At 38.7% G+C, this 13,796-nt stretch overlaps 2 protein-coding genes across 3 annotated transcripts; one reads left to right on the top strand and one right to left on the bottom strand.

The window, feature by feature from the left end:
• The first annotated feature begins 1,507 nt into the window (after positions 1-1,507).
• Positions 1,508-4,604, top strand: LOC127645368 (transmembrane protein 125-like). Its single transcript, XM_052128964.1, has 3 exons — positions 1,508-2,044; positions 2,122-2,261; positions 3,695-4,604. Exon 3 carries the CDS (start codon positions 3,746-3,748, stop codon positions 4,397-4,399), a length of 654 nt encoding a protein of 217 aa, XP_051984924.1. The 5' UTR covers positions 1,508-2,044; positions 2,122-2,261; positions 3,695-3,745; the 3' UTR covers positions 4,400-4,604.
• A 1,132-nt stretch (positions 4,605-5,736) lies between these two features.
• LOC127645369 (uncharacterized) lies at positions 5,737-9,135 on the bottom strand. 2 transcript variants are annotated; one of them, XM_052128966.1, is made up of 4 exons: positions 9,005-9,135; positions 8,428-8,612; positions 8,161-8,242; positions 5,737-7,880 (listed from the first exon to the last, which is right to left on the bottom strand). In XM_052128966.1, the coding sequence occupies exons 1-4, from the start codon at positions 9,043-9,045 to the stop codon at positions 7,547-7,549; spliced, it is 642 nt and encodes a 213-aa protein (XP_051984926.1). In that variant the 5' UTR covers positions 9,046-9,135; the 3' UTR covers positions 5,737-7,546. The 2 variants fall into 2 exon arrangements, with proteins under 2 accessions (XP_051984926.1, XP_051984925.1); XM_052128965.1 differs by having other exon boundaries at positions 5,760-7,884; positions 8,165-8,242.
• Positions 9,136-13,796: the final 4,661 nt, after the last annotated feature.

The raw sequence follows: 13,796 nt of genomic DNA, 5'->3' as shown, positions 1-13,796 counted from the left end.
TATTAAGTAAATGTAAAGAAATTGAGAAGCTCCTGAATGTTCTGCACTTATTGACATGGCTGTCTCTATAGTGTCTACTGTCTCCTACTTTACCTCTCAAACATTAAATGAAAGATCAAATTCCCTAAAAATGACATCTTTGAGGTGTATGGTGTGTAGATACCTAGTGTAGATATACACTGATGTTTGCGTTACATTGACATTTATGTCTCTTAGATGATTATTTTTTAGATTCTTAGCTGTCTTGCTTCGTCCGTGTTTATGCAGCATCTTCGGAAATGAGCGGTGGTTTGAAGACACAGCTGAATTTTGAAGAAGAACCTGAGAAGAACATCCAGCTTCAGTGACTGGAGATCCAGAGGCTAAAGAAGGAGATTGACGGACAGATGCCCTCATCCAGCACCAAAATACCACCACTCACCAACTGAATGTGCTTCCTCTTTTTCATATCCGATAAAAGCATCAAATGCTGTAAAATAATTCTCTTATTCTCGTTTTATTTAGATGTAATGTATTGTAGGATGAGCGAAAACACGATATGTGACTTATATACTCTGCACTAGATTCAAATGTAGCCTGCACAACCCTGTCATTTTAAAAATATTGACATGTTAGGGCTACATTAGGGTTTTTCACAATTTAAATTGTTAACTCAGGGTCATGCTTAACCCCGGGTAAACATAATCCTGGGTTAGCTTGTTTCATGTTTCACGCTGTTCATACTTATTCATGAGTATTCATGCTCTGAGGTTTCACTCAATACATTTGTAACCCTATGTGGCAGCGGGGGCGTGGTCAAGCGCCCGTCCGGGAGAGAAAAGCGGTAAGGGCGCTTGACCACGTCCCCGCTGCCACACCCTGGGAAAACATTCTTACTTGCATATTTATGAGGTAACACTGATTGGATAAATAGGGCTTATGACAGACATGCAAACTGCATTAATAACTGCTTAGCCATGGATCTACTTAAATGTAGAAATGTCGCCATGCAAATCTGCTCTGTTTGTCTCTTCTGAAACATACTACAAAAAAGTCTCTAAAAAAATAAATGGGAAACATAGTGAGTGGGCAGTTTTGCACTCTATTGTGTTTGCAATTGCTGTGGGACATTTTAACAATTTCACTTAGACCACGAAGCTAAACAACGCTTGAAAGTTTCTGTGACTATACAAAGTGCATGAATATTTTATAAGGTAAACACTGAGGCATGTTTCATTTCACTCTGTAACCCCACAAATGCAGTGCTAACCCTGCAATAGGGCAGGGTTTCATAACCCATGGTTAAAAGTGGTGCTAACCCCCATTCCCTAATTTTTTTACACACGCTTATCATCTGCCAGTCGAAAATTGTTAGTCTGACTTTTGGCATGATTCATGTCCATTTCACAAGCATTGCAAAATCTTGCAAGCCAAATTTGAATGCTCACAGTTAGGGCTTTATTCAAATCAACAACTTTTAAATATGAGCAAGTTTTTTAGTAATAGTAATTCTGCCTTAGTAAGCACCACTACTGCTCTGCATGTTCTGTAAGCATATGCTACACTGCTATTCTGAACCAATCAGATGTTGTTGCCTCAGTGAACTGTATATGAACACAGCTCATGTTGTAACGTTACTGGCTAAAAGGAGGAAAAGAGTGGCTCTATTGTTGCTGAGACACAGCAAACTTATGTCATGTGAATGACACCGTCCTTACAGTCACAAATGTCCATTATGCTGAAAGCGTGACATCAGAGCTTCACTTGGTGGGATGTCCCTCCAGTTGGCCTATTGTCCTTGCCTTAAAAGGCGTCCTTGCTTTTCCTTGTCAGTCTAGAACTGCAACCATGTGAGTGTGTCTGTGTGTGAGTGGATGCATGTGTGTCTTCTGGATTTACGGACATGCTATTTAGTGTGTCACAAAGAAGACAATGAGAAACCTCTTATTGTCCTGGTGGAATGTGGCAGGAGAAGACAACAGGGGGAGTATATCATCTGCCCGAGTGCTTGGCACCAATGTCCAGTCCGCTTGCACCGTGGCACACCACAGAATAAGAGAGACAGGTAAACAAAACAAGAGAGAAATGTAAGAGGTGTGTACGTTTGTCTTTTAGAACTAAAATGTAGCTTTCTGCATCAAGACCTCCTAGACAAAGATGAGCATCTGCTGTTCAGAATACATGATGATCACGTGGAAATTTCATGATGTTACAATCTCAAAATCCAGTAACAGTCTTTGAGCCAGAATCAAGGAGTGGATGCCTGTGAGACGTGCTACAAGGTAAGGAAACACTGCATTTAGTAATAATTAAGAACTGAAATGGGGAATAATCTTAATTAATAGTATGATTAACTACACGTGAATTACTTCGTATTATCTGCCATTGTGTAATTGCATATTAGTATATTATAGATTAAAGATATATATAATGATTTTTTTTATTATAGTGAATAAAATAACATAATACATTTAATAATAATAAATGTTTTTTTAATGTTGTGGTAAATATACATATTAAAAAAATCTAAACGTATAATAGACGCCACAATCCACACTGATCAGCCGACACCTTAAAAACCACCTGCCTACTATTGTGTAGGTCCCCCTCGTGCTGCTAAAACAGCGCCGACCCGCGTCTCAGAGTAGCATTCAGAGATTATATTCTTCTCTACAATTGTACAGAGTGGTTATCTGAGTTACCGTAGACTTTGTCAGTTAGAACCAGTCTGACCATTCTCTGTTGACCTCTCTCATCAACAAGGCATTTCCATCTGCAGAACTGCTGTTCACTGGATGTTTTTTGTTTTGGCAGCATTCGGAGTAAATTCTAGAGACTGTTGAAAATCCCAGGAGATCAACAGTTACAGGAATACTCAAACCAGCCCGTCTGGCACCAACAATCATCCATGTGATTATATAATCAGCCAATCGTGTGGCAGCAGTGCATATAATCATGCAGATACGGGTCAGGAGCTTCAGTTAATGTTCATCAGAGAATGGCCAGACTGGTTTGAACTGACAAATTCTACAGTAACTCAGATAACCACTCTGTACAATTGTGGTGAGAAGAATATCATCTCAGAATGCTATTCTGCAAAGTAAAACATTTTTTTTCCATTGCCTTATTTTTGTTGTGCTTTGGTTTAATGTTGTTGTCTTGAGGCTTTTTCCATTATGGAAAAGTAAATAACTAAAAACTAAATAAAGCCGTAACACAAAGAAATTAACCCACAACATTATGTTGTGGGTTAATTTAGTTGTGTTGTGGCTTTATTTAGTTTTGTTGTGGCTTTATTTCATTGTGTTGTGGCTTAATTTTGTTTTGTTGTGGTATATATCCATTGTGTTTTCAGCTTTTATTTGCTTTGCTAATGTTTTTGTGCACCTGTTGGCCACCGTACAGTATATAAAAGATGCAGCATAAAATATGTGTTTAGTAGAGCAATTTGTGGAGCACTTCAGCAGGCATCTTTACCATATGAAAATAAGGCTATTTCCATTTTTTCATCAAAGGGATTGCACCCAATTAAGTTATCAGATACATTATTAATATAATATCAGTTTAAATCAGTAGAATATGTCAGCAAAATGCAACCTCACAGAGCTATGAAACTTGCTGATTGGTGTATAAGCATACCTTTCTTAAGGCTTCCAATTAGAGCATGTTAATTGTATTATCTCATTTTTTGTTTCATTTACATTTTACCATACAGTGTTGTGACAGCAAACTGCTGGACAGCTGCAGCCGAGGAGAAACCCTAGAGATGGAGTTGCTCCCCCTGAGTGTCCTGAGCCCTGGAGCTCCTCTTCATCTGCAGGTAGACCCTTCGTGGCTACAGCGTCAATCTGTGGAGGATCAGGTAGAGCTGTGGTGGTTCAGCGAGCCACGTGTCTCTATCCTGTGCTACTGCTTTTCAGTGGCCATGGTTCTGGGCCTGGGCTCAGCTGGCGTGGGTTTCCTCTCAGCTGCCTCCTCCGCTGTGGGTCTCTCTGCAATGTGGCGCTTGGGTGTTGGTTCAACGCTCTGCCTCCTGGCGCTGGTGGTTCTCCTAAAGCAACTACTTAGCTCAGCTGTACAAGACATGGGCTGCATACAAAGCCGGAGGCGCATCGAGCAGCTGCGGACTGGAGGAACTGTGGATCCCGTGCTGTTGCTCTTCACTGGCTTGGCTCTGGTAGTCTGTGGGACCACACTGCTCTGTCTCACTCAGTCTGACATGCTTCTTTCTGGGGTAATACTCCTGGCCACCGGGGGTGCTGTGGTGCTGAGTGTGATGGTGTATGGAGTGGTGGTTCATGTGCAGAGAAGGAGAAACACAAGGCGAAGACGTCGGCAAAGGGTACGAGTATATACAGTGACGGGGCAAAGGAACAGACCATGGAGAGATTCAAACTCCAGTCAGTCGAATTTGTTATAAAAGGAGAATCGAAAAGAGAGGAAGAAGAAGTACAAGAATGGTGCTTGTGACAGTTAGGAGTGGCAGTTCTCTTTCAAATGTTTCAGTTGAAGGAAGTGGTGAGAAATGCAAGTCTGATCAACATGATCACATGATCAGCATGCTGTTTACGAGAGTTCCAGTACCCTTGGATAGGCCGCATTATGCTGGCTCACCTATTAGGCATTTGACATCGACTCCAGTGTATTTACAGTACTTTCCCTTCTGTTTCGACTGGAAGAGGGTTACGTCACCTGCGAGGGAGACACAGATTTGGATCTTCATTGAAACCAAGAAGCAATCGCGTTCACATATCCATTAGCAAGCGTCATTTGGAGGTTGCATTTTTCCCCCTGTAATATTACATTTTCACTCCACTGATGATTATGTTTAGTTTTGGGGTTTGGGATGAGGGGAACAGTTTAGCATGCATTCCGCTTCACTGTAGTACAGTTAGTACAGGTGAAAACACCACGCTTCACAAATCGCTTTTTGGTGCTCCACATGTGGTTTTCTGTCGCAGCAACCTCCAAATGTATGACAAGTTGAAATAATGGTAATAATAGATGGTGAAGTTATAGAAAAAAAAAATATTACAAGGTGGGTTAAAAAAAGTACTACTTTTACTTCCATAGATAAAAATAAAGGTACCAATGAACCATTTTATATTTTTATTTTTTTCTATGTTTAACGCCAAATCTAAACTTAAAACTAACCATAAATTCTAACCCCTTACATAAACACTAAACCTTACTGTGATGTAATATGAAAATAACTTTTGAGTTCCACAGAAGATAGAAAACATCAGGGTTTGGAAAACGATGAGGGAAGCGTGATACAGGTTATTGTCATACATCAGTCATTTGCATTGCATAAGTAGTAAATACGGTATGGAATAAGTGAACAAATGTGTTCACTGGCATTTCCTTTCTTAAAATAAATGTTGGATAGGAGGCTAGGTAATATTCGATGCCTGTATTGTATCCGTTTGTAATTCTGTTTGTTGTTTGGTTGGTCCCTAATTGGAAAAAAGTCATATTTCAAAGTAGTTGCCTAGTTTACTTTTTCAGGTTTACCCAATTGACAAGTCACATGACTATGATTTCTCATAACAAACAGACTTGTGGTATCAAGACCCAATATTATGATATGTTCATTTATCCCAATAATAATGTACTTTACTAAATACTCATAAAGTATGTTTTTTCCTATCAGTGAAGTACTTTGATGCATAGTACACAGTAAGTATGCAAATTGGAATGCAGTTTATGACCTTCAAAGCTCCAAAGAGTAAACTTGTATTCAGAAAATAGAATTTGCATTGTATATTATGCTGACTTGAACTATTTATATGAAGTAAAGCATCCTACAGTGGAAAAAGAAAAGGAGTTTCTCTGCTAATAAGGTAAATAAGACAATTGAACAACAACTGCAGACCTGATAATTGCAACTATTACAAAAGTGTTCTTGTTGTTCAAGTCTGTTCAAGTATACATACAGTATTTAAAAGAAAGCATTTTCAAATTACAGATGATAAACATTAAATAAATACACACATAAACAATACAAATTATAGAATAAAAAGGCTTACTAAAATAGCTTACCCAAAAATGTAAATAAAATTAAAAACCTGTATGATTTTATTTCTTCGGTGGAACACAAAAGGAGATTTTATGCAGAATGTTAAGGACTGATAGCCTCAGTAATATTTCTTTTCAGTACATCTTTTTGTATACAATTAAAATGAATAGTGAGTGACCGAGGCTTCCAGTCACTAACATTCTACCTACCATCTCCTATTTGCTCCACTGAAGAAAGAAAGTCAAATGGGGTTGAAACGATGAGGTGAGTAAATAATGACAGAATGACAGCAGACACTTTTAATCAAAGAACTAACAGATGAGGATGCATGTATTTTCTCCATCCAAGTCACTCCAAGCTTGTTTCTCGCTTTCCTTTTTTGTGAGTCCTCACATACTTTCTGTTTATTCCCTACATTCATTTATCCATCGATTAACAGTTTACTTTATTAACAGTATATACACTACATTCAGTTATTGTCACTTTCTACTTATACTGTACAGTCTGTTGTTCCAGATTATCTTATCCAACCACATCTCATTAGTTAAACAATTTTGAAAGTATGAAACAGGTTAAAAACTTTGTTGCACAAATTAAGTGTACTTGTTTATAGTGTATAGCAATAAAGCAATTTGTGTAGCAATATATTGTAGCTATATAGTGTGAACATCTTTTAATTGTCATAATTCTCATAGAACATTTTAGCTAATAGCTGTCAATAATAATAGTTTTATAAATGGAAGTGCAGCGTAGTTCTAGCGGGAAGACCAGCAGGTGTACATCATCACATCATTAGCTAGATAACTGCTAGCCAATCGCACGTAAGCCATTGCTTTATAAGTCTGCTCACAATCTATCACATTGCTGTTTCGGTGTGCTAACACTGCAACCTCCACCTCCCCACCACCACCAGTTGAGCCCTGTCCCGCAGGGGGGTAGGCTCCTCGCCCCTGGCTCCTATCTCCGGCAGGATATGACGGTTCCGAGTACAACTCCCTCGGACTGCCGGACGGGGCCTACGCCAAAGAGAGAGACATCACCTCCCGTTTTACATCTATCAAATAAATGGCATCTCAAACTTCACTCAAGCCTGCGTGTCTTCCCGATAGAACTATACTTATATATAAAAATAGCACTTATGGTGATGTACAGTAACTTGTACATTGTGATACAAACATGTTGGTTTTTAATTAATAATCCTCATCGCTTATTAAGATAATTATATTATAATCATATTTTACAAAACATTTCAGTCACAGCATTATTTAAAATACATTTATTTAAGTTTTTTTTTTCATTATGACACCTGAACAGTGTGCCTATTTTGCATAGGTGTGCCTTTAGAATATAATAGTTGTATAAAATAAAAAAAAACTTGATTTCCTGTAAACAGATCCTTCCACCGTACGATCAAAGACTAATATATTAGCAGGATGGCCTTTGGTCTTTTTGTGGACTCCAGTATTATGAGCCTACTCTCATTCAAGAGCCAAAGAAAATGCTCTTGGTTGTATGATTATAAAGGATTATAACGTGGACGTAGACACCTTATATAATGTCTGGCATGACCAACTCATCATTACTGTCCTGGATATCTTCCTGATGGTTTTCCTCTTGCTCAGGTTTCTCTCTCTCATTTGCCTGGATGTAGTTGTCCTCAATAAAGCCATCATCATCATCTGAACTGTCGCCACTAGCATCCATTATTCTTCCCCTCATGCCACGCACTGGCATTCCTCCCTCCAGCAGTAAAGCATGACTGTTTCTGGCCAGACAGCACCGGAAGAGACGGTACTTCACAGCCACTGCACTCAGGAGACCGACACAAAGCACTGCTGTCAAAGCTCCCAGCACAGAGGGCCAGGTGGAGGTGACTTCAGTGCTGGCTTATGAAAGGGGTAATATGGTAAAACAAATAATATTAAATAAATAATCAAAAAGACCAAAAAAGATAACAAAACAATGGCCTGCATCTCTATAAAGTCACAAACACAGCGGCCAGAAAATATAGTGAAAATATATTTAATACAAAGATTAGCCAATTGTTATTTCATGGCTTGTTTCATGTTAAGTTTTATATGCATTTAGAGTATTTATTTATCACATTGCTGATATTTGGGGTATACCAGAGTAATGCAAATTTCAAAAAGAGTAATTAATACCTACTGTTGTTTCCTTCTTGTTCGTCAGCTTCAAGCAAATGTTTTCCAGGAAATTTCACAATGTTTCTGCCATGTAAATGATCTGTTCATGGCAAGAACAGATAACATTCATGAAATAATACATGATTTTAGTGTTGATGGGGTTGTATATGTTAAATAAATACAGTAATTGATACATTTAGAGTTTTTTTTTTTTCATTCGAGTTTTCGTGTCACTTATGGCCCTATGTTTAGTAATGGAAGCTGCACTAACAGAGATGCACTAACCATTGTCATTCACAGACCCCACTATTTCATTTCCGTCCTTTTGCTGGGTGTTTGAGGATTTTTCCAAAGGATGGAGATCATAGAGATCTGATGAAGAAGTTGGATGTTCAGAGATTGCAATCAACAAATATGTAACCAGAACCATATTTACTCTGTGGTGCATATTTCCCATATTTATCTGTTTCCTGTAAAGAGAGATTATTTTCTTTCTTTCGTTTTTCTATCCATACGTCTGTCATATCACAATCCTGTCAGGTTAGTTAAACAAAAAAATCAAATGGTTTGTGGAAATGAATAATGACACATCATTTTAAAAAAGCATTACACGTTTAAATTGGTAATTTAACCAAAAGTACAGTAGAAGTACAGTAAGACCAGCCATTTTATACAAAACTTGATTATAAACTGTTGTTATTATGTAAAAATAAACATACTGCACAAGGATGTGAAAGTCATGAATGTGTAGGTGGTGAATAGTGCAAGTCTTATGACTCTCATGTGATTAACAGAAAAGAGACATATAGATCACATCACTCTCAAACAAACACTTAAATTACCATAATTGTTTATAACATACCAGTTGGTTGGTAAAAATCCAGTTATACTTTGTCCATCCATGTAGCACAATACAGTGAGCGTTATTGATTATGTTGCTTTCATGTTGAAAACAAGATGAGTGGATTGCTATGGAAGCATCTTGAGCAAAGGTTAAAGGAGGTGGAACTGTGTTCTCTTCGGTTAATAGATAATTTTTATTACAGTGCGACACATTTCTACTTCTGTGTGTCTTTGTTGTTATCAGCTGATCCTTCCATCTTACAACCTGTATGCATACTGTATATCCTCCACATTATATACTAGAGTTTATGCAGTTTGCACTCTCTTCTATTAACTCTCCACTGATTGTATCATATTTGGGGACCTTGTTATTGTCTTATTTTCTTCTTTTAATTTTTTCAGTGGTTTGCTGTTGTGTTTTATTTTAAAATGTAGCTTGTGCTTGGTTTTCCAATTAATCATCATGTATGCAACATTATTACGTTTGTCACATAACCCAATCTTGTGTAAAACTCTTGGCGGTCTCATCAAATAATGATTAAAATAGATGTTGAAAATTGAATCTTTAATACTATATTAAACCTGATGTGGAAGGCGCTGAACAATACAAATACATTAATAAAAGAAAACAGAAAATAAAGTAAAATAAAATGAAAAATGAGATCATGGACAGCATGGGACATCTCCAATTATTCTAGACTGGTCTCTTGTTTATCCAATTAGACAATACATTTCAACCTTTTAATTGTTATTTTGGACTACCTGCATTCATGTGTTTGTGTTTGTGTGTGTGTGGGCAAATTTGGGTGGTTTACGACGACGACGTTAGTTTATTATTTATTTAGGTTACAAACTGGTAATTACAAGGGTATTATGTTATAAATGTGTTTTATGAGGACATTTCTAGTATTTCCATAATTCAAATTATTTTAAAAACATACTAAACTGTGTTTTTTTGAAAATGTAAAAATACTATTTTTTGTGAGGGTTAGGGTTAGGGGATATAATCTGTAGTTTGTACAGTATAAAATCATTCCCCTTCTGTCACTCACTTGATGTTGTGTCGATGTAGTGACACTAGGGGTTGCTCTTGAGAGCCCCAAAACACCTCAGTCTTTGAGAAAAGGCCCATGAGAATTGGCGAGTGGAATTTGCATGCCACTCCCCTGGACATACGGGTATAAAAGGAGCTGGAATGCCCACTCTCATTCTGATTTTCTCTTCGGAGCCGAGCTGTTGTGTCTCAGCGAACTGATATCCTACTGCTGTTCCATTCACCTCGAAGAAGTGTATGCTTGTGGATATACGGCGCATTCCAGCGGCTTTCTCTCCTTCTGCACACTCAATGTGTATATTTTCTCTTTAAGAGCAAACGCATTTGACGTGAACGTTTTTTTTTAAGACGCTTTAAAGGCTATGCTTTTAAATGGCTGTGTGATTAGGGTCATTGTCCTGTTGGAAGGTGAACCTATTGCCCAGTCTGAGGTCCTGAGTGCTCGGGACCAGATTTTCATTAAGGATATCTCTGTATTTTGCCACTGAAAAACACCCCACAGCATGATGCTACCACCACCATGCTTCACCGATGACGATTGGAATTGAGGCCAAACAGTTCAATCTTCATTTCATCAGACTCTTGTTTCTCACAGTCTGAGAGTCCTTTAGGTGCTTTTTTGCAAATTCCAAGTTGGCTTTTTTGGGTCTTGCACTGAGAGAAGACCCAAAGACTTCCATCTGGCCATTCAGCCATAAAGCCCAGATCAGTGGAGTGTTGCAGTGATGGTTGTACTTCTGCAAGTTTCTCCCATCTCCACACATGATCTCTGGACCTCAACCAAAGTGACCATCGGGTTCTTGGTCACCTCTCTTACCAAGGCCCTTCTCCCCTGATTGCTCAGTTTGGCAGGGCGGCCAGCTCTTGGAAGATGCCAGCTCCTGGTTGTTCCAAACTTCTTCCATTGAAGAATTATGGAGGCCACTGTGCTATTGGGAAACTTCAATGCAGCAGAAATGTTATTGTAGCCTTCCCCAGATCTGTGCCTTGAAAAAATCTTGCTTTGCAGACTGTTCCTTTAATCTCATGGCTTGGTTTTTGCTCTGATATGCATTTTCAGCAATAAGATCTTATATACTGTAGACAGCTGTCCAACATCAGAACAATTTTCAGGATTTAAACAGTAATGGGGCCAGTAGTGGAACTGTGGCACATAGGTTAGAACTCTTGGTGCTCATGTGGATGATTCAGGTTCAAAATTCGACCTCTCAATCTCAACAATAAATCTCTCTCAGGTACTCTAGGAGTGGAGGTGGCATAGTGGACTAAAGCACATAACTGTTAATCAGAAGGTCCCTGGTTCGATCCCCACAGCCAACACCATTGTGTCCTTGAGCAAGACACTTAACTCCAGGTTTCTCTGGGGGGATTGTCCCTGTAATAAGTGCACTGTAAGTCGCTTTGTATAAAAGTGTCTGCCAAATGCGTAAATGTAAAAAGTTACTCTCTACTTCACCTGTAAAATGAATTAAGCACCTATGATTTCAACAGATTTTACTTTAATTTTTTTCTTTATGCAATTTTTGTATTACTTATTATTAGGGCTGTCAATTTAACAAGTGATTAAATACTTGGACAAACAAATACATGTAAATAAATAAATAAAATGTATGCAATTAATTAAAACCATGCCCCCTGTCCCGTACATAAATTAAATATTAAAAGTAGGTCTTTTCCTACCATTGGAGGAACTCAAGCTTGAAATTCATGTAAATTGGTGTTTTAACAAGCCCAGTTATCGCAAGCCCTTTTGACATTTAATCACATGCAGGACATTGTAGTGATTTGAATTAAACCGCACAGGTGAATTGTATCTTGTAACTTCCATCTAATTTACCTGCTATACCCATAATGTGAACTTCCCCACTCCTATTCTTCCTCTCTCCCTCCCAGCTTCCCTATACTTGTGCACGCCTGCCCAAAGTGAACATTACAAAGAACATTACACTAACTCCTGATGTCAGGAATTGAATTGCTACTAGTGAAATTGCTAATTGTTTAGATCAGTAATTACAAATGGGCTAGTAAAAACATAATTCCCAATATCAAAATGATGTAATTACTCACAAAAATACCTTTTATCAAAAATTCTTGATATCAAAAATGGAATTTCAACTAGTAACAAAATTAACTAAACATAATTCTTGATATCTGTAATTACAATTTCACTAGTTAATGTTGCAATTATCTGTCATTCACTCCTGTTCAAAACACAATTACAGATTTCTATAATTAGTTTCTTCTTGAAATTCCAGTTTCACATATCAGCATTGCACTTCTTAGAAAATATGATCATTTTTATTTCAATAATTAAACTGTTGATAGTGTAAAGGTCCGTATCAACAATTGTGTTGCAACTAAAAATGCTCATTAATTAATCAGGATGTCATGTAATTAATTTGATTGAAATCGATTGACAGTATTTAAAATGTCCCCCTTTTGTTTTTATCATAAGATGTGCTTGAGCAGGCACTCCTAAATGTTGTGCAAAACCTGATATGAAGAGATATGAATGTATACTTTTCTATTAATTCTTTCTTTTTTCTCAAGCTATTCATATCAATAGATTGACACAACTGCTGAATGGATGCCAAAAATATGAAGCTCCAAAATCCACATTAAGGCAACATAAAAGTAATACATATGACTCCATATGTTCAGACATTATTTGATTGGTTTTTGTAAAAAAAATGCACAAAATTTTGAATGATAAACTCTCTAATCCTTATGTGGCAGGGCGGAGGGCGGTCCCTTATCAGGCTAATTAAGCCTCCGAGTGTTACGTTCCTGTGTTGTCTGCCCTCTGTTCTCTGTTTCACTATCACGTTGATTTCACGTTTCCTTGTTGTCCGCTCCGTGTTTTCCTTTTCACCCGTCACCGATCCCGCTCCATGTCACGTTTTCCCTGTTGTCCGCCCTGAGTCTCACTGTCCGTGTGTTAAACTACATTTCCCACAATTCCCGGCCTCCCTCACTGCCTGCACTCATCATTGTTTTCACCTGTGTCTCGTTCAGTCTCCACTTTGTCTGTGTATTTAAACCTTGGTTCTTTGTTTACTCTCTGTCGGTTGTTGTTTGGTAATGTTTCGTTTCTTGCATGTCGTCAAGCCTGGTCCGTGTTCCCTACCCGAGTTCAGAGTTTGTTGAGTTTGTTTCATCGTGTTTATTTCTGTCTCGTTGTGTATCAGTTTCCAGTTTTCCCCTCGTGGACTTTTCTTTGTGTTTACCTTTTGTTTCTTATTTGTTTATTCTTAATAAAATACCGCATTTGGATCCGCACCTCTGTCTGTCCTGTCCTGCTTCCACACCCAGCATAACACCGAGAGGGATAAAGGCCGATGACAGACGGTGGTGCGAGGAGAGAGAGATAGATTACGGACATGTCCGTCGTGTGTGTTTTGTCTTTAAGTTTATCATTAAAAAAATTATTTATATTGCCAAGCCGGTTCTCGCCTCCTCCTTTCCAATGAAATCTTTACACTGGTGCCGAAGCCCGGGAAGGAGGAGGGATGCCCGGCGCGGAGTCCTCGACACTGCCGTCCACCCAGGGAAGCCGCTGCCATCCACCGGGGGAGGGAGTAGACCGATCGCCCGGACACGGTGAACGGCCGCCGTCCGCGAGGCGAGTGGGGACTGGACTCCCCGACTGCCTGGAGCGATGGAGTCACTGCCAGGGGCGGAGGAGAGCCCTGCTATCCCCCAGAAATGCGGAGGGGTCGGAGGAAGACCGCCGTCCACGAGGGGAGGAGGGAAGTGT

Source organism: Xyrauchen texanus, chromosome 6, assembly GCF_025860055.1.
Source record: "Xyrauchen texanus isolate HMW12.3.18 chromosome 6, RBS_HiC_50CHRs, whole genome shotgun sequence".
In the NCBI taxonomy this organism is placed as follows: Eukaryota; Metazoa; Chordata; class Actinopteri; order Cypriniformes; family Catostomidae; genus Xyrauchen; species Xyrauchen texanus.
The sequence above is the reverse complement of the archived record's forward strand: the minus strand, read 5'-3'. Positions and strand labels throughout refer to the sequence as shown.

Excerpts from the sequence above, each read along its gene's own strand:
- LOC127645368 (XM_052128964.1), top strand. The coding sequence starts at position 3,746 with ATGGAGTTGCTCCCCCTGAGTGTCCTGAGCCCTGGAGCTCCTCTTCAT.
- LOC127645369 (XM_052128966.1), bottom strand. The coding sequence starts at position 9,045 with ATGGATGGACAAAGTATAACTGGATTTTTACCAACCAACTG. Across the intron at positions 8,243-8,427 it reads GGGGTCTGTGAATGACAATG|ATCATTTACATGGCAGAAAC; the intron begins GTTAGTGCATCT and ends TGCCATGAACAG. Across the intron at positions 7,881-8,160 it reads CAAGAAGGAAACAACAGTAG|CACTGAAGTCACCTCCACCT; the intron begins GTATTAATTACT and ends TTCATAAGCCAG.